The sequence below is a fragment of the Trichechus manatus genome, unplaced genomic scaffold (assembly GCF_000243295.1).
Source record: "Trichechus manatus latirostris isolate Lorelei unplaced genomic scaffold, TriManLat1.0 scaffold00032, whole genome shotgun sequence".
Taxonomy (NCBI): Eukaryota; Metazoa; Chordata; class Mammalia; order Sirenia; family Trichechidae; genus Trichechus; species Trichechus manatus.
In genome coordinates this window covers 5578443-5604913 of record NW_004443968.1, presented here as the reverse complement: position 1 = coordinate 5604913, position 26471 = coordinate 5578443, and the positions used below count along the sequence as shown (strand labels likewise).

Below are 26471 nucleotides of genomic sequence, written 5' to 3'. Positions count from 1 at the left end.
CAAAGGCAGTGCTCAGAGGTCAATTTATAGCAATAGATGCACACATCAAAAAAGAAGAAAGGGACAAAACCAAAACGTTAGCTACACAATTTGAACAAAGAGACAGAGAACAGCAAAAGAAGCCCACAGCCACCAGAAGAAAGGAAATAATAAAGATCAGAGCAGAAATAGAGAATAGAAAAACAATAGAAAGAATCAACAAAACCAAAAGTTGGTTTTTTTGAAAGGATCAACAAAATCCACAAAACACTGGCCAAATTGACAAAAGAAAAACAGGAGAAGATGCAAATAACCCAAATAAGAAATGAAATGGGGGAAATTACATTATGAAAAATGTATTATGAAAGACTATACTCCAACAAATTTGAAAACCTAGAGGAAATGGACCAATTTCTAGAAACACACTACCTACCCACACCAACACAAAATAATGTTGAAAATCTAAACAGACCCATAACAAGCGAAGAGACTGAAAAGATAATTTTAAAAAACTCCCAACCAAAAAAAAGCCCTGGCCCAGATGGCTTCACTAGAGAATTCTACCAAACATTCAGTACTACTCAAACTATTTCAGAACATAGAAAAGGAAGGGATACTTCTGAATTCATTTTATGAAGCCAGCATAACCCTGACACCAAAACCAGGCAAAGACACCACAAACAAAGAAAATTACAGACCAATATCTCTCATGAATATAGATGCAAAAATTCTCAACAAAATTCTAGAATAGAATTCAGCATCACATCAAAAAAATAATACACCACAACCAAGTAGGATTCATACCAGGTATGGAAGGATGGTTTGACATTAGAAAATCAATCAACATAATCCACCACATGAATAAAAGAAAAGAATCACATGATCATCTCAATCGACACAGAAAAGGCGTTCGACAAAATCCAACAACCATTCCTGATAAAAACTCTCAATAGAATAGCCACAGAAGGGAAATTCCTCAACATAATAAAGGGCATCTATACAAAACCAACAGCCAGCATCATTCTTAATGGAGAGAGGCTTAAAACATTCCCCTTAAGAACAGGAACAAGACAAGGATTCCTTTTTTCACCACTCCTATTTAACACTGTGCTGGAAGCCCTAGCCACAGCAGTGAGGCAAGAAAAAGAAATAAAGGGCATCCAGTCTGGTAAGGAAGAAGTAAAAATATCCCTATTTGCAGATGATATGATCCTATACATAGAAAACCCAAAAGACTCCATGAGAAAACTACTGGAACTAATAGAAAGATTCAGCAGAGTGGCAGGATACAAGATAAACATACTAAAATCATTTGGATTCCTATACAACAATAAAGAGAACAATGAAAAGGAAATCAAAAAAAGAATACCATTTATAATAGTCCCGAAAAAAATAAAATACTTAGGAATAAATCTAACCAAGGATATAAAAGACCCATACAAAGAAAACTACAAAACACTACTGCAAGAAACCAAAACAGATCTACATAACTGGAAAAATACACACCATGCTCATGGATAGGTAGGCTCAACATTGTGAAAATGACAATTCTACCCAAAGCAATTTACAAATACAATGTAATTCCGATCCAACTAACAGCATTCTTTAAAGACATGGAAAAACTAATCATTAACTTTATATGGAAAGGGAAGAAGCCCCGGATAAGCAAAGCACTACTGAAGAAGAATAAAGTAGGAAGACTCACACTACCTGATCTCAGAACCTACTATATAGTTACATTAGTCAAAACAACCTGGTACTGGTACAATGACAGACACTTTGACCAGCGGAACAGAATTGAGAACCCAGATGTAGATCCATCCACCTATGGTCACCTGATCTTCGACAAGGTCCCAAAATCCCTCAAACGGGGAAAAGACAGTCTTATTAACAAATGGTGCTAGCAAAACTGGATGTCTATTTGCAAAAAAATGAAACAAGACCCATACCTCACACTATACACAAAAATTAATTCAAAATGGATCAAAGACCTAAATATAAAGCCAAAAAGTATAAAGATCATAGAAGAAAAAATAGGATCAATGCTAGAGGCCTTAATACATAGCATTAACAGGTTACAAACAATAACTAACAACACACAAACTCCAGAAGGTAAGCTGGATAACTGGGATCTTCTAAAAATCAAACACTTAAGCTCATCAAAGATTTTACCAAAAGAGTGAAAACAGAATCTACGACTGGGAAAAATTTTTTAGCTATTACAAATCCGACAAAGGTCTAATCTCTAAAATCTACAGGAAAATTCAATATCTCTACAACAAAAAGACAAATAACCCAATTAAAAAATGGGCAAAGGAAATGAATAGACACTCCACCAAAGAAGCCATTCAAGCGGCCAATAGACACATGAGGACATGCTCACGATCACTAGCCATTAGAGAAATGCAAATCAAAACCATAATGAGATACCATCTCACACCGGCATTACTGGCACGAATCAAAAAAAAAAACAAAAACCCCAGCAAATACCAAATGCTGGAGAGGCTGCAGGGAGATTGGAACTCTTATGCACTGCTGGTGGGAGTGCAAAATGATACAACCATTTTGGAAAACGATATGGTGCTTCCTTAGAAAGCTAGATATAGAAATACCAGATGATCCAGCAATCCCACTCCTAGGAATATATCCTAGAGAAATAAGAGTTGTCACACGAATAGACATATGCACACCCATGTTCATTGCAGCAATGGTCACAATAGCAAAAAGATGGAAACAACCTGGATGCCCATCAACAGATGAATGGATAAAAAAACTATGGTACATACACACAATGGAGTACTACGCAATGATAAAGAACAATGATGAATCTGTGAAGCATCTCACAACATGGATGAATCTGGAGGGCGTCATGCTGAGTGAGATAATTCAATCACGAAAGGACAAATACTGTATGAGACACTACTATAAAAATTCATGAAAAGGTTTACAAACAAAAAGAAACAATCTTTGATGGTTACGAGGGAGGGGAGGGGTAGGGGTGGAAAAACACTAAACAGACAATAGATAAGTGGTAACTTTGGTGAAGGGTAAAAGACAGTACATGATACTGGGGAAGCCAGCACAAATTTTACAAGGCAAGGTCATGGAAGTTCCATAGATACACCCAAACTCACTGAGGGACTGATTTGCTGGGCTGAGGGCTGTGGGGACCATGGTCTCAGGGAACATCTAGCTCAACTAGCATAACATAGTTCATAAAGAAAATGTTCTACATTCTACTTTGGTGAGTAGTGTCTGGGGTCTTAGAAGCCTGTGAGCAGCCATCTCAGACACTCCATTGGTCTCGCTCCATCAGGAGCAAGGGTGAATGAAGAAAACTAAAGATACAAGGGAAAGATTAGACCAAAAGACTAATGGACCACAACTACCACAGCCTCTACCAGACTGAGTCCAGCACAACTAGATGGTGCCCAGCTACCACCACTGACGGCTCTGACAGCGATCACAAGAAAGAGTCCTGGACAGAGTTGGAGAAAAATGTAGATGAAAATTTTAACTCAGAAAAAGAAGACTAGACTTATTGGCCTTATAGAGACTAGAGAAACCCGAGAGTATGTCCCTGGACATCCTTTTAGCTCAGTAATGAAGTCACTCCTGAGGTTCACCCTTCATCCAGAGATTAGACAGGCCCATAAAACAAAATGAGACTAAAGGGGCACACCCGCCCATGGGCAAGGACTAGAAGGCAGTAGGGAACAGGAAAGCTGGTAATAGGGAACCCAAGGTCAAGAAGGGAGAGTGTTGATATGTCGTGGGGTTGTTAACTAATGTCATAAAACAATATGTGTACTTAACTGTTTAATGAGAAGCTAGTTTGTTCTGTAAACCTTCAACTAAGTACAATTTAAAAAAATGAATAGATTTGACACACTGAACATTAATGACCAAAGATCAGACAAGTTGTGGGATGACATCATACGTGAAGAAAGCAAAAGGTCACTAAAAAAGACAGGAGAGAAAGAAAAGAACAAAATGGATGTCAGAAGAGACTCTGAAACTTGCTCTTGAACTTAGAGTAGCTAAAGCAAAAGGAAGAAATGATGAAGTAATAGAGCTGAACAGAAGATTTCAAAGGGCAGCTCAAAGACAACAAAGTATTAAAATGACATGGCGTTAGAAAACCAAAAGGGAAGAACATGCTTGGCATTTCTCAAGCTGAAAGAACTGAAAAATAAAAGTCAAGCCTCAAGTCGCAATACTGAAGGATTCTTATTGAATATTGAATACTGAACAAAATATCGAATGACGCAGGAAGCGTCAAAAGAAGACAGAAGGAATACACAGAGTCACTGTACCAAAAAGAATTGCTCAACATCCAACCATTTCAGGAGGTAGCATATAATTAAGAACTGATGGTACTGAAGGAAGAAGTCCAAGGTACACTGAAAGCATTGGTAAAAAAGAAGGCTCCAGGAATTGACAGAATATCAATTGAGATGTTTCAAGAAATGGATGCAACGCTGGAAGCTTTCACTCATCTATGCCAAGAAATTTGGAAGACAGCTACCTGGCCAACTGACTGAAAGAGATTCATATTTGTGCCCATTCCAAAGAAAGGTGACCTAAAAGAATGTAGAAATTATTGAATGGTATCATTAATATTGCATGCAAGGAAAATTTTGCCTAAGATAATTCAAAAATGGTTACAGTACTACCTTGACAGGAAACTGCTAGAAATTCAAGCCAGATTCAGAAGAGGACATGCAATGAGGGATATCACTGTTGATGTCATACGGATCTTGGGTGAAGGCAGAGAATACCAGAAAGATGTTTGCCTGTGTTTTATTGACTACAGAAATGCATTCAATTGTGTGGATAACATTGTCAAGAATGGGAATTCCAGAACACTTAATTGTGCCCATGTGGAACCTGTACATAGACCAAGAGGCAGTTGTTCGAACAGAAGAAGGCAATACTGCGTAGTGCAAAATCAGGAAAGATGTGCTACAAGATTGTATTCATTCCCCATACTTATTTAATCAGTATGCAGAGGAAATAATCTGAGAAGCTGGACTATATGAAGAAGAACGAGGCATCAGGATTTGAGAAAGACTCTTTAATAACCCACAACATGCAGATGACACAACCTTGCTTGCTGAAAGTGAAGAGGACTTGAAGCACTTACTGATGAAGGTCAAAGACTACAGCCTTCAGTATGGATTACACCTCAACACACACACACAAAAAATCATCACAACTAGACCAATAAGCAACAGCACGATAAATGGAGAAAAGTTTGAAGTTGTCAAGGATTTCATTTTATTTGTATTCACAATCAACATCCATGGAGTTAGCAGTCAAGAAATCATAGGACGTACTGCATTGGGCAAATCTGCTGCAAAAGACCTCTTTAAAGTGTAAAAATGCAAAGATGTCACTTTGAGGACTAAGGTGTGCCTGACCCAAGCCATGGTATCTTCAGTCGCCTCATATGTATGCAAAAGCTGGACAATGAATAAGGAAGACAGAAGAAGAATTGATGCCTTTGAATTACAGTGTTGGTGAAGAACACTGAATATACCAGGAGATCGAACAAATCTGTCTTGGAAGAAGTACAGCCAGAATGCTCCTTAAAAGCGAGGATGATGAGACTTCATCTCACATACTTTGGACATGTTATCAGGAGGGACCAGACCCTGTAGAAAGACATCATGTTTGGTAAAGTAGAGAGGCAGTGCAAAACAGGAAGACCCTCAATGAGATGGATTGACACCGTGGCTGCAACAATGGGCTCAAACATAGTAACAATTGTGAGGTTAGAGCACGACCGGGCAGTTTATCTTCATTGTACATAGGGTCACTATGAGTCGGAACTGACTTGACACCACCTAACAACAATACCATCTAGACAAAACTATTTTATCTTCAAATAGGAATATACTTACTCACTTCTAAACTGCAAATTTTTGAGTACATCTTTAACCCAATAATTACTATACATTTTCTAAACATTTTTCATGGTTACATTTATATATCTGAATAAAATTTTAAGTTGATCATGAGGTAAGCAAGGACTCTCAAAAGAAGCTTTATAAGTTTTTTTGGAATGATCAAAAACTAAGAAATGCTACAAACCTGATTCTCTATTGGCACTGTGTCCACTTTATATCTGACACCATCTTTGAACACCAGTTGCCTCTCTGTATTTTCAAAAACAATTGGCTGTTCCTTATGGTCAGACGATATTTGAAATCCAACAGTCACATCTCCATATGTTCCAGCAAGCCGGGTTACATTAATTTGGATATATCTACTAAGGTTCTGCCCAATAAGTATTTCCTGGTGATCAGAATACAAGGCAAATACTCCATGTGGGTCGTCATTTGCAGAAACAGAGAATCGTGTGATGCTTTTTTCTGGATCCAGTTCTGCCCCTCCCTCTACAGAAACAAGCTGGATGACATAATCTTCATCTATCTCAGGTATGTTATCTGGTAGCAGATGGACATCAAAGCTCACTTCACTCTCTCCATCAGCAATGGAAAAAAATCCTTTTGTGGAAAGAAAGTCTCCTGTAATATCAAACTCGCTACTTAATTCCCAAAAAACCTAAAATAAAAAGAAAAAATCCAAAAAAATTAAATAATTCAATATATTGAATTAAAATCCTTTAAATTATGTCTTCCTCTATAATACAACCAAAAAAAAGGCATTTTAGTTGGGCATCTAATTATATTCAAAGCCAAATTCTTCAACTATAAGTTTGGAAGGTACATGAACTCTTTCAGGCTATCATATGCAATTTGCAGGACAAGATTAAAAACCTCACTATTTCACTTGCTTCTAAAACAATAACACAATTTGAAGAGAGGAAGAGAAGCAAGATAACTTAAACGCATTCATTAGTGATCTACGGACAATATTTGAAGATAAAAGTGAGTAGATAATATGATGATTCATTTCAGGGAACAGCTATAAGATCTCAAGACTTCAGAATTATTTTCCAAGAATTTTGGGCCTCCAAACCATGCAGTTTCAACAGAATAAGTATTAGTTAATATCCAATACAAGAACAGAGGTAAGTGGACAGAGAAATTCCACAAAACATGTTTTGCTAGTAAACAAACGACCTTGATCTGTTAGCCAAGTATCCAGCTGACTTACAAGGGCATCTCCAAACATTCTACTCCAATACACACATAATTGCAACCTCTTAAAAAGCAGTTGCTAAATGGAAAAAATTCTATGGAGAAATAGAGCCCTGAGGAATATATAAGTGATTCACAAAAAATCACTGAGAGGCTTTAGTAAGAAAGACTTCATGTTATAGCAAACAAGAAAATACAAAATAGTTCAGGCAGACGCTTCATGATTAAGTGTGAGAATGAACTTTCTGGCCTAAGTGTAACCAAATTTAGAGAAATTGCTGGAGGCTGACGTGCGGTGGAGATCCTAAAAGTGCTTAAATGAAGCCTCTCACCCTCTCTCTGAAAACTTACATATCTTCACTTTATCAGAAACCTCAATTAACCAAGACGCCACCGTTTCTCTGTCTCTCTCAACCACATTTGTTAGACAAATTGTTACTCTATGTAGCAAAATCAAAAAGAAAAAATGATACCGTAATCTCTCCTAAAATGCCCTTTACTCTTTTGACAAAGAAAGTAATGAGCAGGGGCCCTTCGGAAGCCAATGGCTCTGAATATGTCTTCTCAGATAAAGACTCGGGAGCAAACTGAACAACTCCATTTGGATCACCAAACTTTTGTATCTAAAGAATATAAACAGAGAGCAGAGTGAATAACATATATAACCACTGCAGATAAAATTATAGTATCCAACGTATCAATACAGCAGAGGAAATGAAAGAAACATAAAAATGACACTTGCATATAATTTACTTAGCTACCCGATTTTTCAAAAACCTTCTTTACTACAATAATAGGATAAAGGGAGTAAGTGTCCAGAAAACCACAAAGTGTACAATCAGAAGACAGTATTTTGGTGTCTGAATTTAGCTTTATTCACCTCATATTTGCTTCATTTAACCAGTTAATTTTAGCTGACTTCTTCCTACTGGCCATGACATAATGTAGAAAGAGGCAAAAGGCCCCCACAAGAGTATTTTCAAAACTGAAACTAAAATGTGCAATCTTTCTACATTGTTTTCAGTAGCCTTGGTATCCAGCAATTTCTGCCCCTGATGGACTGGTGGTTCATATCAAATATATTGACTTCCAGGTCTGATTCATACCATCAACATTGTTCTAAATGAACAAGTATCATTCTTCCGTCGAACAATCGGACTTACTAGTTAGTAATTTTCATATACTTTAATTACAAAGATAACCAATGTTTAGGGTGATAGACCAAATAGCTCCTCTTTAAAAGTGCCAAATATGCCAAAAACACAAAGTTTTCTCAAAGGTTGTAAAATATATATATTTATCACCATATTACAAACTTTTTAAAAATTACCAATAGTCAGGCTATATAATGGATTAACATAACAATCATGAAAGTTCTACCCATCAGAATTGCTGTAACTTTATTTGCTTTTATAATTTTCAATTCATTATAAGCCTGTAAGGTTTCCACAAATATAAATGTGTTTTCTGATAAATCCATTAAACCCAAAATTTTGTGGGGTAGGGGGGAACAGACTTACCGTTAATGTAACATCTCTAGCTCTGTAGTCTAATTTAGCTTCTCCTTTAACAAGTTGAAGTTCAATAATGAAAGTTTCTTCAACTTCAATTTTTTCATAAGGATAGATTGTCAGAATTATGGTCCTCAATCCTCCATCTCCCTCTTCAAAATAGAAGGACCCACTCACTGGGTCTGCGATGTCACTATTTTGTGGTGGTAAGACATCCTGTGAATTGGGTCCTTGTATCTCCCAGTCCACCTGAAGGGTATTTTTTTATAGAAACAAATTTTACACAGAGAGTTACTGTAGCATATGCAGTATTAGAAAAAAAAAAATATATATATATATAAATTATTCTAGAGTATCTCCTGTGAATTTCTGTTTCATCAACTCATTTATATTTTTGTCAAAAAAAAAATAACTGCCAATATAAACTACATACCTATAAAATATCTTTTCATTGATAAATTGTCTAATAAGAGAAGAAAAATTGTAATACTTCATCATTTGCCATCATGACAGAATAACAAAAATATAAAAGGTAAAATAACATGTAACATATAGAATGTTTTATATATATGTAAGAGAAATATAATTTTTCAAAAATATATGTAATACAATACTGTCCCATGGTATGCATAGTTCTTCCAATCAAAACCTATTTAAATAAGACAATAAAACCATGAGAAAAGTTGGCTGGATATACAGTCCCTTCTAAATATACTTAAAGTCATAGTGTAAAAGAACAGTTTTTCATGAACTGTTATGAGAAAGGACATTTTTATATTATAATAAATGTATTTTTAAAATTTTCTATAATTTAAACATGTATACTTTTCATACTATCTTCTGAAGAAAGACAACTGGCCACTTCTCTCTGCTACTTGATCTTTCATCAACATTGGACAGAGCTGACCACTTCCTTCTTCTTGAAACTCGGTGCCCTGTCTTTTTTGGTTTACATGATACTCTGCCTTCCTAGTTTTCCTCCAAAAACAGAACTCTTGATTTTTTCCCCAAGCTTCTGAATCTCAATAAACAGCACTACAATTTAGCTCAAGCTAAACTTCTAAGAGGTATCTTTGACTCCTCTCTTTCCCTCAGCCTCCACTCTAGCCCAGTGATATTTTTCCTCCAAAACATACTCCATGTCTGTTTCCCTCTCATCATATCCATTTCCACCACCCTTGTCCAAGCCATCATCAGTTTTCATCTGCACCATAGACAGTAACAGCCTCCTAACTCATCTCCCTGTTTCTTCTCCAGTATCTTGACATTTTCCTCACAGCAGCCACAGATGAACTGCTTAAAATGACAATTTGGTAACATTGTCCTCCTGCTTAAAACTCTCTAATGGCATCCGGTTTACTATTAGAATAAAATCTTTAACCTGGTTTATGAGGTCCTATGTGATCAAACACCAGTGGACCCCTCTGCTTTATCTTGCGCCGTCATGTCCTCCTCTCTAAGCCTCCCACCACATGGACCTCTCCACACCTAGAACATGTCAAGCTTGTGCCTCTGCACTGGCCATTCCCTCGGCCCCAACTGCTCACCCCTCCAGCAATTACATTACCATCTCTTACTCATCACCCAGCTTTCATCTCAAATATCACCCTCACTATCCAATCTCAAGTAGCCAGTAGGTCAGATACTACCATGTCTTCCAATTTTACATTCCTGTAGAGTTCTTAACATTATCATATAATTTTCTTCTTATTGATTTAATTATTTATTGTTCGACTCTGCCCACAAAAATGAAAACTCTATGAGAACAGAGACAAGGTGTGTCTTGTTTATCAGTGTATTGCCAGTGCCTGAAACAGGGGCTGGCACACGGAATGCACTCTACAAATATTTGTTGAATTAGTGCATTTTTACCAGACTCATTCAATTTGTATCTTGCTCTCAAGAGCACCCCGAGGACAGATGTATGTGTCACACATTTTCAGGTGCTTCGAAGAACTCAGAAACTATTTTAAAATTTCTAGGGAATTAATAAATATGTATTGATTGTTAATAAATAAATGAATATATTTGAGAAATATGAAAATCCAACACCATACTCAACGTATCAAAAATTATTTGTAAAACCATGGTAAGAATAACTCTACCTGTTCTGGCTAGAGTGGGAGAAAAATGTAGAAAAAACTCAAATTCATAAAAAGACCTGATTTACTGAACTGATAAAGACTGGAGGACCCCCCCAAGCCTATTGATCTAAGACAACCTTTTAACCTGGAACTGAAGCCAGTCCCAGAGGTAACCTTTCAGCCAAATAATAGATTGGCCTACACAATAAACAATAACACGCTTGAGGAATATGCTCCTTCGAACAATCAACTATATGAGATCAAATGGGCAACTTTTGCCCAAAAGCAAACATGAGAAAGCAAGCAGGGGCAGGGAAACTGGAGGGATGGAAATGGGAAAGGCAGGGTGGAAATAGGGAGAGTGCTGACACATCACCCAGATAGAAACCAACCTCAGGCAACAATTTGTGTATGAATTGTTGAACAGGAAACTAATATGCTGTGAACTTTCACCTAAAACACAATAAAATGTTCAAAAAATAGAAAAGAATAACTCTACCTGAATCTCTCCCAAGAGTCCTCCAGTTCGCTCCAGTACCAAGGATAAAATCATTGTGGAATTTGGGTTAGGAACAGAAATTTTGCTTTGATTGAGAAATCTTACAACCCCAAAGGGAGAGTCACTCTTGGCAATCGTGATTCTGCTCACTAGGTGGCGCCCAAGGACCGCTCCACCAGTAGCTCCAGCGAGCAGAATTTCAATCAGCTCCTCGAATTCACTGCATTGCAAGAAGAGCAATTCTGTGACTCTAAACATATTAACATGCCTTTAAAATTCAAATAACTAGTCATTTTCCAAATTGGTCATACATATTCAAGGCACAGTAGTCACACATCATGTGGTAAGAGGACGCTCAGCTAAAAGCACGAATGATCAACATCAATATTACATAACCTGGAACAGTTATTAGCCCCCCCACCCCCACCCCTTTTACCTGCTTAATACACTAAGGAAGGTAATTGAAGGATGGGTCTACATTCTGATTAAACTTTTGCAAGTCTAAAGGAACAAAAATTATTTCCTCTAATTTAAAAAAAATGTGGCACATGCAACCAGATCCATTTCCCAGCCCCTTTTGAAACCTCCAGCACCCCAAAAAGTTTTTCATTTGTTTCTTCTCATTGGGAACATGCAATATTTAAAACTCTATTATCAATGCAAGATGTATGTAAGGATTGTTGTTATTGCCATTAGGTGCCATCGAGTCGATATTCTACTCATAGGAACACAATGTGACAGAGTGGAACTGCCCCATAGGGTTTTCTAGGCTGTAATCTTTACCGAAGCAGATTGCCAGGTGTTTCTTCCCAGCAGAGTCGCTGTGTGGGTTCGATCCATCAGCCTTTAGGTTAGCAGCCGAGCACTTACCGGTTGAGCCACCAGGGCTCCTTATGTAAGGATTAGAACACAATATTCATGTTTTATGTATGTTCATATTATTTTCTGTATCAGTAAATATTATTACCTTTCATTGTCATCAATGATGGAGACATTTATAAAACTTAAGTTCTGCCCATGCTGAAAGGTAACTGTACTATCATGAAGTGCATAGTCAACACCACCAGGAATGGCAGAGGAACTCTGAGAGATGAAATCGGCAGTCACAAGGCCATAAGTTCCATGCAGTCTCACCACTGGGATCATGATCACCCCAACATCTTCCTCCACTGCAACAGGAATTTGGAACTAACTGGAAGGCCAGACCAAGCAACTCCTTTTTATAAGAGTTCAGCCAAATTAAACATGGCATTAAATAGCAAGGTACAATGCAAGCATGCAATTGTTTCCATAGTTCATTTATCACTTTAAAAAATTGATTAGTAAAAACTTCATGACTCATTTTTTAGGAGTAATACAGCATATCAAAAGTTGAAGGTTATAGTGAGCAACATAAGTTAGAATTTAAATAATGTATCAAATTATTAGCATAAGCATTCTTCCTCAGTGTGTTAACACACAAATAAATGCCCTTGCTTTCCAAGAAAATGCTAGATGGACCGAAAAAAAAAAAGTATGTGTACGCAAAGGAAACCACTCTGTATTGTTCCTATACACTTAGCTGAAATGTAAATAATAAGATATAAATAAATGAGGCTTATTTATTTATATGATATGAATGTTTTGAAAGTCCAAATACAAATTCTATTTCCAGTTCCTATGAAATCTATTTGTGAATCTGAAAACGAATCTTCAATGTTTTATTTCAACTTAAATTTTTTTTCCAAATTGTCTTTATTCCTTCTTAAGTCATGGCTAACCTCTGCAAATTCAAGTATCATTTAATAGAGTTGATACTAAGCCAAAAAAAACCAAACCTATTGCCATTGAGTCAATTCCGACTCATGGCTAAATAATACTGACCATACATTATAAATGTGAATACACACTGTCCAAAGTTCCCCAAAGACAGTGAATCAAAAAGAAACCAGTTAACAAAAAATAAATAAATAATTCAAAGTCCAATTTATTTCTTAATGCAAAAATGCAACATGATTATTACTAGCTTTAGACTGAAGTTCACAAAATAGTGACATCTCCCATTATTCATAAAGTCAATATAAACCAACTCTTAAAGCAATTTTTAATCAATTTTTTAAATAGCTAGATGAACAAAAATTTCTGAGGGAGATAATAAAACTGATGAATTGACAGCAAGAAGATAACATGTTACTTTTAAAAGGTATATTCATATTTTGCCTCTGAATAAAATCATTTCCTGGAAAAATAGCCATCTTTTTCTTCCCAAGAAGGAATATAGCTATATATTCTGCATTCTGCATCTACAAGAGGGGAAAACTGGCCATCACAGGCAAATTATTATTAGAAACTGTCTTGGCAAAGCAAGATCAAGGATGCAGATACCACCTTCATCTGCAGTCCAATAAAATAATTAACTTCAAAGGTGATTATTCATTAGAAACTGAATATTCACTGCTATCTAATCACTGAATAAATTAGAAAGATTTTCATAAAATTGTTTGAAACAAAAACATTTCAATAATCCTAAAGTTAAACATAATTTTTCTAGATTGCCTTATTGATAACTGTTCAGTTTTGCCATACACAAGTTTCAAGATTGTCCAAACATAACTCAAAATATATTTTCAAAATAAATATATACACATATATATGTAAGAAAGTATGTGTGTAGACACAGATACTAAATCTAGTAAACTTATGCACAGAAATTAAAACTGACAATGTTACAATGTCATGCTCAAGTACTTTGTAATTCGAAAGTGGTGGTAAACTTACTTATAAGGGTAATTGAACCTACCTTCAAAGGCTGTATACCTTGGGTCAAATTCAATGATGCCCTCTGCATTATCATTTTTCATTAGTATGATTCGAACAATAGAGATGTTTCCTATTTCAGGAGGTTGATCTATCTGGAGTCCATTTTCTCGGACGGTAAAATCATACCCTCTTGCAAATTCATAAAAAATAAAAGAAGTATGTAATCGCTTAGCATGAATTGAAGGGTCCTCTTAGCTCCTAAAACCTAGACCTATTAGGCATATTAATCCTTTACAGGATTCCCTAAACTAAGGTCCTCTTTTTTTTCTTCCTGGAATGACTTTTTGAAACAATTTTCTATGCTATTCCCAATTATTACTGTCTGCATGAAACCAACGCTAATATCAAGTTACTATGCTTGGGCAACGGGAAGATAATAAAGCTATTAGGAAATGGGGAAGAAGCTATAGTAAACAAAACCTCTTGGGTGAGGAATACACTCCTGAATGCCGACTACAGTAATGGGCCAAGGAAGGGAATGTACATTAAACTGTAGTGTACTAAAAGCTAGTAAACCAGCTGGGCTCGAGATTTACAGTTTTAGGTTGAGAGGGTTACTTTAAAGAAATGATGGGTGTTGTGCCACTAATTAAATTTCAAGCTAAATCATCAAGATTTGAGAAAATATTTTAATTTCTGAGGAAATCAATTATAATCAATGCCTCTATTCTTTAATGACATATTTATCTAATGACATATTTCTACAAAGAAAGTGTATTTTTGTTTGTTTTGTTTTTGCTTTTTTAGATTGACACCACTCCCACCAAACGTAAGTTTTGACTTTCAAGGTTTTATGTAACTCTTTAATTCCTGATGTGAAAAAAATGGCACTTCAGCATTTTAGTTCTTCTTTCAAATTCTACTTAATTAGTATTTACACTCTATCAAGTTCTGAAAGGTTGGGAGCTGGTTAGTAAGATTACATATAAGGCAAAATTTTAAAACTGGAGGTTAAAATATTAAATGGCGAGAGTAACTTTTATCAGGAGTCTACATCAGCTGCTGGTTAGCTGATTACCACACTAACTCCCAAAGCAGTACATTTTCTAGCAACTAAGCATAAAAAGAAACATACTGGATTACAGTACTTTCCTCTTCAGATTAAAGGAAGCCTAGAAATTTTTCTGGAAGGAAAAATTTGTTTCCCCAGAATTAACCCTTTGGTGACCCAATTATTTTCTGCTTTGAATTTTTTGTGGATACCATGTGTCTTCATGCTGAATCACTGAGTGTGTCTGAATTTTTGGTAGGTAGTATGGATTTTTTTTCTTACCCCACCCCCACCCCAACAAGCTTGCCCTAAGTGTTGTTAGTGGTACACATGAAGCACCACTAATTATACCCCAGAGTCCTCACCTGGGTCGATTGGTATATATGTGTAACAAAAATTTTCAAAATTTCTATTTTTCCTACCCAAAATTCAGACACCTCATACAATACCCTGTAAAAACAGTAATTTGTGGCACATGCTCATTTCTTTGGTTTCAAACATCCTAAAGGCCTCTTCCTTGTGGCAGCATGCACTATCAGTGGTACAGCAGCTTCCCAATAAACCCCAGAGGTTGAAAAAAGTTCACAGTCACTATATAAGTAGCAGAGAGGGAAAAATCATCAAGCCTCACTTAGTTAGCCAATAATACAGATATGAGTCTGCATTTAACGAGCTACTTTTACAAACTTCTATTTAATTAAAATAATCAGTGACCAGCTCAAATTTTAACATATTTAAAATGAGTACAAATTCATTCCCCTTGTCAGACACAGAATTATTTCTGGGAAACCTAAGAACTGAAGTATATGTGAACTCAAAATAATTTTTTCCCAGGTATAATAATATACACTATACCTAAGTTACTGAGTGAAATGTTTTCAATTAAAAAAGAAAAAAGCTTTTAAAGCTTAGCATTTATGCAGCAATGCAAAAACATTTCATGCACCAGAAAAATTTCTTCAGGATTTAAATAAATGCAAATATTATTCTATGTGAAGGCCACTCCGTGCCAAGTTCTGTGTCAGTTATGGGTGCAGAGGGGCTTCTTAGGGCTTCTCACTCTATAGGTATCGAAGTGTGCTAAAGGTGTCCTCCACCTTGTCAACACTGAAACAAGGCTCCATATGGTTTATTATCATGATTAAGACAACAAAGGGAGCTTCACATGGTTAATTACTGCTCTTCAGTGAAAACAGGTGCACAAAACGGCCAACTCTCTTTGACTCAAATTTGTTCCTCACTTTAAAAGTGCTACTGGGCAAGTGCCTATCCTCATTTACCCACCGAAACAAACAAACAAAAAAAACACCCATTGTCATCGAGTTGGACTCACAGTGACCCTACAGGACAGAGTAGAACTGCCCCATAGGGTTTCCAAGGAGCAGCTGGTGGATTCGAACTACTGACCTTTTGGTTAGCAGCCAAACATTTAACCCTTGTGCCACCAGGGCTTCTAATTCATCCACAGAGAACACAAAATAGCCTTCATTGAGACCAAGGAAAGAAATCCCTTGTCCCATACCTTTCTTAGGTATAGAAATAGGCGGAAGCAAATTCTGCCACACAGCTGACCTTTGGCCTAGGGAACAGTTATGCTATTTCTGCCTGAGTTACTACATATCCATATCAGGTTCAACTCCTGGGCCATGCAGAGTGAATCCAAACAACAGAAATGTATACTTTTAACTCTGAAGAAAAAGTTATATTTTAGAAAATTGAAAAAAGGAATGACATTTAGCCTTTATCATAACTGTCCTATCATGCCCTGTCCTTACATTGTATAAATCGGAGAAAGCAGGGAAGGAGCCGTTTCAGTTTAGTATTAATCTCTATACAATGTACCTTTTACTCTTTCTTTCTCTTTTTTATTTTTCTAATTTTCTTTTTTACTTTACCTTCCCTGGAGTTCCACCTTTGTAACTGCTAGAGAAAATTCCTCAGGGCCTTCGGGAAGGTTATCGTCCAGTATTTCGATATGCATGCTTTTCGCCATCTCCCTTGGTTCAAAGAGGAGCTTGCCTGCGGCAGGAGTAAAATCCAAGCCCGCCTCGGCAGTCCCACTCACAGTCTCATACCAGAGCTGCACGAAGCCAAAAGATCCACCCGAACGGATGACTGTGATGTTAACCTGCATGAGAGGCATATTCGTATTTGACTTGGATGTTTAATCAACTGCATAATAACTTTTATTCTCTCATTAATGATTCTCTTTAATAAAATTATGTTAAAAATTAGATGTTGAAATAATGATGTTAGAAGCAAACTAATCAGTTTGCAAAAACTTTGGAATATGAACCCCCTTTATAGATCTCTCAAAATATCAAAACAAAAATGATGTTTAAGACTTCAAGCATTTCGCTCCATACCCTTTGTGCTTCTTCTGACACTCGCAGCTGCTCATGTAAAAAGGCAAATTGGCCGTAGGGAAAGTCACTGGCTGCCACCGTGATATTGGCAGTTCTGCTGGATTCACTCAGTATTCCTCCCTCACTGATTGCAGTCAGCTGAAACTCAAAGAAACACTTTTCCTCAGGAACATCATCATTCAAAGCCTAGAAATGGACAAAAAGACCCATCAACAGTATAATCTGTAAAATTTAAAGAAATACACCTATCATATGAACAACAAGAACAAACTCTATAATATTAACCATTCTGCTCCATGCCTCCCCCCACCTCTCCCCTGACACATGCAGAGCTAAGGGCATAACAGAAACTAGTAACATTAATACCTGTATTAATACAATGGCTGCAGACTGCCCATGTCGCATTGTCAGTTTTCCAGCTGTTTCCACAAATTCCCCCTCTGAAGGAGGGAATATCCTCCAGTACATGGTGACCTCCCCCCAAATCCCGGGGCCACGGACAAGGCTACACAGAAAAAGTAAAAGTCTATTTAATACATTTTTATTGAAGGAACATTTCCTAAATATTTGCTGTGCCTTTCAACAATAAACAAGCTTTATCAATATCAAAAATATTTGTGCTTTTAAATAATATCATCTATCAACTATAGATAAAAAAAAGTATTATAATTCCAAGATAATTACACGCGAAGTACTGAACTAGTGTAAATCTATCTCGACAAGAATACTCGCAAAAGCTGAATACTAAAAGTGGAAGGTTCAGAAGAATAAAAAGAAGTATTTATAGATTTTTCACATACAGAGTACAAGATATAAATGGTCTAACAAAGTTCTCTAAAGGATAGTGAATACTGCATACATGTAAATGCTAATAGAAAACAAATGAAAAAGATAAAGCATTAAGTCAAATCTAGCTACTTCATTGACAGCTACTCCTCATGGGAACACTGAAGTAAGCAAACTTGTCCATGGTCAAGCTAGTTATATGACAGACTCTAATTTTAGAACACTTAGAATCATAAAATGTTTGATCTCGATGACTTTCTATAGACTGGTTTTGTGGCTAAGACATACACGCTTCACTCCCTTATTTCACTTATTTAGTAACAAACAAACTACAACAAAACTATAGGACACAGCAGAACCGCCCCATAGGGTTTCCAAGGAGCACCTGGTGGATTTGAACTGCCGACCTTTTGGTCAGCTGCCATAGCTCTTAACCACTGCACCACCAGGGCTCCATTTAGTAACAGGATGGGGCTTAAAGCATAGACCTGATCTCTATGTAAGCTGCACAAATGACCCCAAAAAGAGTCAGAAACCTCCTCATGGTCTAACTTCAAGGTAAACCAGTTGCCATCAAGGCAATTCTGATTCTTGGCAACTCCATATGTATTAGACTGGAACTGTGCTCCACAGGGTTTTCAGTGGCTGATTTTTCAGAAGTAGATCACTGGGCCTTTCTTCTGAGGTGCTTTTGGGTGGACTTAAACCTCCAACATTTGGTTAGCAGCTGAGTATGTCAACCTTTTGTGTCACCCAGGGACTCCAACTTCAAGATAGATCAGATTATTTTTTAAATGTCTGTCAAAAGTTGTTTACTTTTCACAGGATGTTATCAACATATAAAATAATAATGCTTGAAGACCATGTAAGTATTGAAAACAGTATATTTAAGGTACAAAAATGCTAGTTATTTAAAATAAAACTCCATAACTCCTACCTAGGTAAAGAAAAATTATGAAGCCTTACCTGATTATAGCAGTGCCGTTATATTTTGCTGAGGGTTCCCCAATGAGGACATGCCTAGATGATGGAGCTATCCCAACTTCTCCTGACACTCCCTTATCTCCCCGAATGATTATTGATGCGCTTCCTAAATTGAAGATGATGTATACTGCTTATGTAACCAATACATGTATGTACTTACATATGTCAGGCAATGTTCTAAATGCTTTACATATGCTAACCTATTGAATCCCTCATGTTAATCATATAAGTTAGGTACTAACATCACCGTTTTACTGATAAGGACACTGAGGACACTAAGGCAAGTATTGAAGAAAATGAAACCATGAATGGTTTGTCATACTTAAGTATGTCACAGTCAGATGGAAATATATTTTGAATTTTTTTTGATATTGATAAACCATTTTCCCTAATCCACTGATATATTCTTGTTGTTGTGTCTAGGTAGTCTATATGACATCTACTCTGATACTTTAACATGATGTAACAGCTTACTTAAAATTTATAAAAGAATATGTACCATGGTATGATTTACTGACAGGCTTGGTGGAGAGTAGTCTTACATAAAAAGGCAGAAAGAATAACTACCCCTTGCACGTACACTGATACTTGTTACATTTTGAGAATCTCCTTGATCACAGAATTCTGCTTTTGGCCACAGTTCCCTGCATAGGATGAAGTTCTTGGTGGCAAAAAAGACATGTAATAGTAACCAAGCCCTATACCAAAGTTTCTTAGCCATTTTTTGTGGTTACTACTATCTGTAGCACAAAAAGACCCTTTTAAAACCATTCATCTTTTCTCTACAGATCTAAGAAACAAGTTATCATACGGACCACAGGCAAATGAGAATTATGATGCTGGTTTCTGAAATGTCAAAATATGATGAAAATAGGTAGAACCTGTCACCAGTGAGTCAATTCCAACTCATAGAAACCCTACAGGACAGAGTAGAACTGCCCATTGGGTTTCCAAGGAGCTGCTGGTGGATTCAAACTGCCAAGCTTTTGGTTAGCAGCTGTAGCTCTTAACCACTACACCACCAGGGCTCCAAAATAAGTAGAGATGGGATGAAATATATTAAACAAAATAAAACACTGAATTTTAAATAACTTATTCTAAAAATAATGTGATCATTATAAGTATGTTTAGAAAATACAGGTAATTAAAAAATCACTATTAACATTTCAAGTAAATAATTCCCATCACGTGAATGACATGCACATGACAAAAATGGGATTATATTGAATATACTGCTATGACCCCCACTTTATTAACATAATAATTATCCATGTAACTAAGAGTTCTTAATTTTAATGTAATTAAGGGTTGTTTTGCTACATCACTTTGAATGACTGCATACCATTCTGTCATATTTAACCAGCCTCTTACTGTTGGACCATTCAAGCAGCTCCATGTTTTATTCTATAAACATTACTACAATGAACATCTTTATTTAAAAACACACACGCACACACACAACTATGCAGTATGAAATCTTTGACCTATAATCTTACCAACACTGAGTAATATCATTTTGAGAAGTCTTTACCTGTAGTATGGGTGGAAAATGACATCTTTATGTTTCGAGTTGATAATATGCAAACATTGTAAGAATTATAAAAACTAACACTGCCTACTTTGTAACTATTAATTATTTGGTTATATTTCTCTGAGTTTCTACTCTTGAATTTCCCAAAATGTAAATTTCTCTTACCTTTCACTGGAGATATTTCTACCTCATCAACTGATAGCAGCTGAATGACGAAACGCTTGTCCCCCTCCAGCACAGTATCTTGAAGTGTGTGCAATACAATGGTCTTTTTGGACTCGGTCTACATTAAATCAAAGAACAATAAATTTTCCACTTTGACCAAAGCCAAATTTTGAATGTTCTTATTAGAAGACTAATGTTTATGTCCATAAGTATCTTCTTAAGTGTGTCTTTTTTTTTTTTTTTTTTTTTTGTCTTAAAGAAGCATGGGTTTCTTTTAGAGAGAGTTACTATTTAATAATTTGGTTTGACTACAAATCACATTTTGATTCTTAATGAGAAAAGAGGGACAAAAAGTTTTAACACAACTGCCTAAATTTACTGAAAATTTTGAACCATTGAAAGTCCAGTCTCTTAAAGAGAACTAAATGGTCAGAGGATGGTGTAAATGAGATAAGGGTCAGTTGTTGTTGTTAGGTGCCATTGAGTACATTCAAACTCATAGCAACCCCATGTGAAAGAGTGGAACTGCCCCCATAGTGTTTTCTAGATTGTAATCTTTACAGGATCAGATTGCCAGGTCTTTCTCCTGAGGAGCTGCTGGATGGGTTCAAACCACCAACCTTTTGGTTAGTAGCCAAAAGCTTAACCGGTGCACCACCAGGGCTCCTCTTGCTCCATTCGAAGAACACAAAGTATGGATGATTTTGAATCACAGTCTTAGGTTCGACTGACCATCCTGAGGAGAATGCTTGCCTGAGGAGGACGCTGGCTGGAAATCCAACTCATCGCATGTCTTGCAACTCGTAAGTTAGTGATAGCACCTTCCTAGTTAACAAAAAAGTATCTGAATGCAGCAGTAAGGGGGCCTAACTCATAAGAAAATTCATTTTATCCAAGAACCTGGATAAAAATGTACACCCATTTCAGTTTTCCTTTACCTTCACTTTTAAAATTTTGTTTTGCTTTGTTTTCAGATAGGTCCTGCTTGTTTCTTGCTAAATTCATCCTTGGTTATTTTATACTATTTTTACCATTGTGCATTTTTTCTCATTGTTACTAAATCATAGGAAAGTTATCGATTTTATTTTATTTTTCCTTCATCCTCATGTGCAGAGTTTGGATGATCCTAGTTCTGTCTTCTGTTGCACTGTCTTCATTAGACAACAGATGGCTTGTTATGATTTTTTTTTTTTTTTGTCCCCTTTGTTGTTGTCGTTAGTCGCCAAGTCGATTCTGACTCATGGTCACCCCGTGTGTACAGAGCAGAATTGTGCTCTGTAGGATTTTCAAGGCTGTGACCTTTTGGAAGCAGATCACCAGGCCTGTTTTCCAAGGTGCCTATAGGTGTGGTGGCTTTGAACCACCAGCCTTTTGGCTAGTAGTTGAGCACTTAACCATTTGCGCAACCCAGGAATCTTGTTCCCTTTACCTGCCCATTTCAATCCCACCCCCAAAATTCTCCACATCCGGTCATTCACTCGTAAATACACCTTGTTCTACATCTTAATTTTCTATTCAATATATATCGTTTAGATTATCCATGTTTGCATATGTTGATGTAGTTTCCTCTTTTCACTGTTGTGTGGATTCCGTTATTTGCATTTACACTACAGGTAGTCCCCAGCTGAGGTATTCTACTTATGGTGAAACACATTTACAACCATCCATTTTATGTGGCTTTTTTTTTTTTTGTACGTCTTATCACTAGTAATATGTACTACATAGGATGTTCAGCGTGTAATTTGCTGATATTATCATTCTCAGAAGTTCCCTTGCAGATGTTCAATTTTATGAATTACTGTTCAAAACACTGCCATATAGATTTAGTTTTCTAAACTAAATCAAGGTCTTCACTTGCTTGAAAACATGGATCCAAATGCTGAGCACTTTGCTAAAGTTGATAGGCAGATTCGGGAAGCAGTGAGACGGTACCGCAAAATACATGAAGAAAAAAGGAAAAGGACCATACAGACAACTCTCACTGTTTTTCTGACTAGAAGTGCCATCCCTATCCCCATCCCCAGGGATAATCCAGATGATCGAGAACATTCCACAGGTGGAGTTATTACCAAACTGACAAAATGCCAACATTGTCCAAGTCTTCTTCATCATCGGAGTAAATTTTTATGATTTCTGTATTTTTTTAATGTTTGTATGTATTAAAATATATCTGTAAGTTTATATGTAATGCAACCCCCAAAGACAAATAAAGACTGGATTTATAAAGATACTGACAATAAAAGGCAAAAATAATGAAAACTAAAAAAACAAAATGAGGTATTCAACTTTTGTCAGAACCGACTTACAACGGAATCCTCAGAAGAGAACCCCGCTGTAAGTCAGGGACTACCTGTATTTGCATTATTTGTCTTATAAAAGCTATGTGTTATTACAAAAAACTTCACCATGAATATTCTTGTACATTATTTTTTATATATGTAGTAATTTCTATGAGGTGCTATTGATTTTACATATTTTATTTTTATATTTCTCTCACTGTAAGACAGCTTTTCATAACACTTGATTTCCATTTCTCAAAAAATCTTACAACCAGTAATAGGAAAAAACAGATGATTTCAGGTGGTAATTCCCAATCAATGCTTTTGGGACACTTGCTATAAGAGCTAGTAAATAATATTCTAGGATAAAAAGCTGGTAGGAATGTTTCATGGGGGAATAAATTCAGAAAACACAGAGACCTAGTTTCCCTATTAGAGATTCATAATGTACACAAGTATATTAAAAATTCTAAACCACCCCCACACACACAAACACACAACCTACTTAACTTAGATCAACCAAGATTTTCCCAAATGTAATTGAACATGGAATCTTTTTTTTTCTCTAAAGTTCAGAACAAATTTACTATTCTGCAGAATTGCAGAGCAGCAGTTTAAGAAATGCCACTTTAAGCATTCTTGGGAAAATATAAATATAAATTGTTTCCTAACTTTGAAATTCAAAGCCCTTAATTTTTTTAATTACACAATGCTGAAAAAGAGTTGAGCTTCACTGCATTAAGTTGAGGTAGCAACTTGTTATTTCATTTAAAATGTTCCAAATAACAGGAATTTTATAAAATATCTTCTAAGTATCTGGAAGTTGGTTAGCCTAGTTATAAACATTATTTCATGTAATCTTCACAAGCACTACTCGGTTTAAGCATTACTATCCTCATTTTGCAACCAGGAAATTGAGTGTGAGAGAGATCAATCAATTTTTCACTATTAAATGCTGTAGTGAAGATTTGTAGAACTATAAAATCTGTATCTTTTATTACTTGTCAGTGGTTACTTCGAGTATCATAAGAGAACCAAGACTGGAAAAAAAGTAAAGTAGGTGAGAATGATGCAAACATAGGAAATGAAACAACTCTGTGATTGTTTATAAACACTCTGGAGAGGGGACCTACAGAGAATCTAATATTAATCAAGAATTGTGAGATGCAGGAGCAAAAAGATTTGTCAGAACTATAAAAACCACAGTGAAGCAGAGTGCTCATGAAGAAATGATCACTGACTTGTGGGAAACCATGCAAGAGAAAATATGTAACCAATTTTTTAATGAGGCAGATTTTGGGTAGTATGAAAAAAATGTTTAAGATAAATTGTAAAGTAAAAAAGAGCAAGTTACAGAACAGATTGCAGAGTAAAATTACATTTGTGTAAGAAAAAATATGTATGCTTGAATATGCAGATAAAAATTCTGGCAGGATATATAAGAAATTGTCAACAGTGGTTACTACAGGGAAGTAGAAATGGGCAATCAAGAAGGATACACAGAAATTCTATTTTTTATTTTACGCTCATCTGTATTGTCTGAAGTGTTTATCAGGAGCACCCATATTCTTATAACAGATTAAAACATAAAGATGGACGGAAGAAACTTCTGAGTTACGTTGGCAGCAGACCAGGTGGGTAAACTTTATCTTCTTCAAATACACGAGTAGGTACCATAAACTGGCAATGCTAGAAACTAAAAATAAAATAAAATCTCTAAAATCTAGGGAGAACTTCCACTATCGGAAGAATCGACTTGGGGTGGACATAGGAGTCCCTGGGTGGTGCAAATGGTTAACATGCTTAGCTGCTAACCGAAAGATTGGAGATTAAGTCTACCCAGAGGCGTCTTGGAAGAAACACCTAGCAATCTACTTTCAAAAAATCAACCACTGAAAACCCCATGGAGCACACTTCTACTCTGACTCCAGTCACCACTAAGTCAGAGTTAAGTCAATGACAACTGGCTTACTGGTTAGACAATACACACACAGTCTATGCCCTGAACCCAAATAACAGAGAACCACAGAGGAGGAATAATCCATTTCCTTGACTCCTCTGATCTCCAGGCCACAGAGACTACACCAACCAAAATAGCTAGCAGCCACCCCAACACAGAGCTGTTGTATTCCCACTCTCATCAACTCTTTCCCCTCCCCAACAATTCAGAGCTTACAACTCCCAACATGCAGACAGTAAAAGGGATGGGAGTATCCTGACAATTGGATTTCCCATGAGTCCATTTAATAAGGTATAAAAATAGGAGTAAGGAACTAAGAAGAGTGAACACCTTGCGTGAAAAAAGATGCTGAAATAATGCTTTTTGAAACTAAAATCTCAAAGAAATAATACAATTGCGGAAACAAAATGTTCATGAGAAGCAATAAACAGAAGAACTCTAACTGCAGAAAATTTGATCAGTGATGCCTAGGACAAACAGCAGCTGTTTCACCAGAATGCAGAAGAAAAGGTAAAGATAAAAGTGATATGTACCAGGATTAAGGAGCCCCTGATGGCACAGCGGTTAAAGCGCTCAGCTGCTAACTGAAAGGTTAGCGGTTTGAACCCACCAGGTACTCCTTGGGAGAAAGATGTGCCAATCAGGTTCTGTAAAGATTATAGCCTTGAAAATCCTAGGGGGAGAGTTCTGTTCTGTCCTGTAGGGTCACTATGAGTCAGAATCAACTCAATTTAACAGCGGGTTTGTTTTCGTTTTTATTTTGTTTTGGAGGGGTGGTTTGGGATCGTTGCTGTTGTTAGGTGTCGTCAAGTCGGTTTCTACTCATAGTGACCCTGTGTACCACAGAACGAAACACCACCTGGTCCTGCGCCATGCTCACAATCATTATGCTTGAGCCCATCCAGCAGCCACTGTCAATCCATCTCATTGAGGGTCTTCCTCTTTTTCACTGACCCTCTACTTTACCAAGTATGATGTCCTTCTCCAGGGACAGATCCATCTTGATAACATGTCCAAAGTACATAAGACGTAGTCTTGCCATCCTTGCTTCTAAGGAGCAATCTGGTTGTACTTCTTTCAAGACAGATTTGTTTGTTCTTTTGGCAGTCCATGGTATATTCAAGATTCTTCAACACCACAATTCAAAGGCGTCAATTATTCTTTGGTCTTCCTTATTCATTGTCCAGCTTTCGCATGCATATGAGGCAAATGAAAACACCATGGCTTGGGTCAGGCTTACCTTAGTCTTCAAGGTGACATCTTGGCTTTTCAACATTTTAAAGAGGTCTTTTGTAGCAGATTTTCCCAGTGCAATGCGTCTTCTGATTTCCTGACTGCTGCTTCCGTGGATGTTGATTGTGGATCCAAGTAAAATGAAATCCTTGACAACAATCTTCTTTCCATTTATCATGATGTTGTTTATTGGTC

At 36.5% G+C, this 26471-nt stretch overlaps 1 protein-coding gene across 1 annotated transcript in view; it reads right to left on the bottom strand.

The window, feature by feature from the left end:
* ADGRV1 (adhesion G protein-coupled receptor V1) overlaps positions 1–26471 on the bottom strand; it is a 687583-nt gene that overhangs the window by 396601 nt on the left and 264511 nt on the right. The window contains exons 62-72 of the mRNA XM_023730073.1: positions 20805–20922; positions 19091–19214; positions 17705–17843; positions 17339–17524; positions 16868–17100; positions 13962–14110; positions 12150–12351; positions 11183–11402; positions 8609–8848; positions 7562–7711; positions 6076–6549 (exon numbers count right to left, since the gene is read on the bottom strand). Coding sequence (XP_023585841.1) covers positions 6076–6549; positions 7562–7711; positions 8609–8848; positions 11183–11402; positions 12150–12351; positions 13962–14110; positions 16868–17100; positions 17339–17524; positions 17705–17843; positions 19091–19214; positions 20805–20922 — 2235 coding nt within the window. The remainder of the gene's footprint in view (positions 1–6075; positions 6550–7561; positions 7712–8608; positions 8849–11182; positions 11403–12149; positions 12352–13961; positions 14111–16867; positions 17101–17338; positions 17525–17704; positions 17844–19090; positions 19215–20804; positions 20923–26471) is intronic.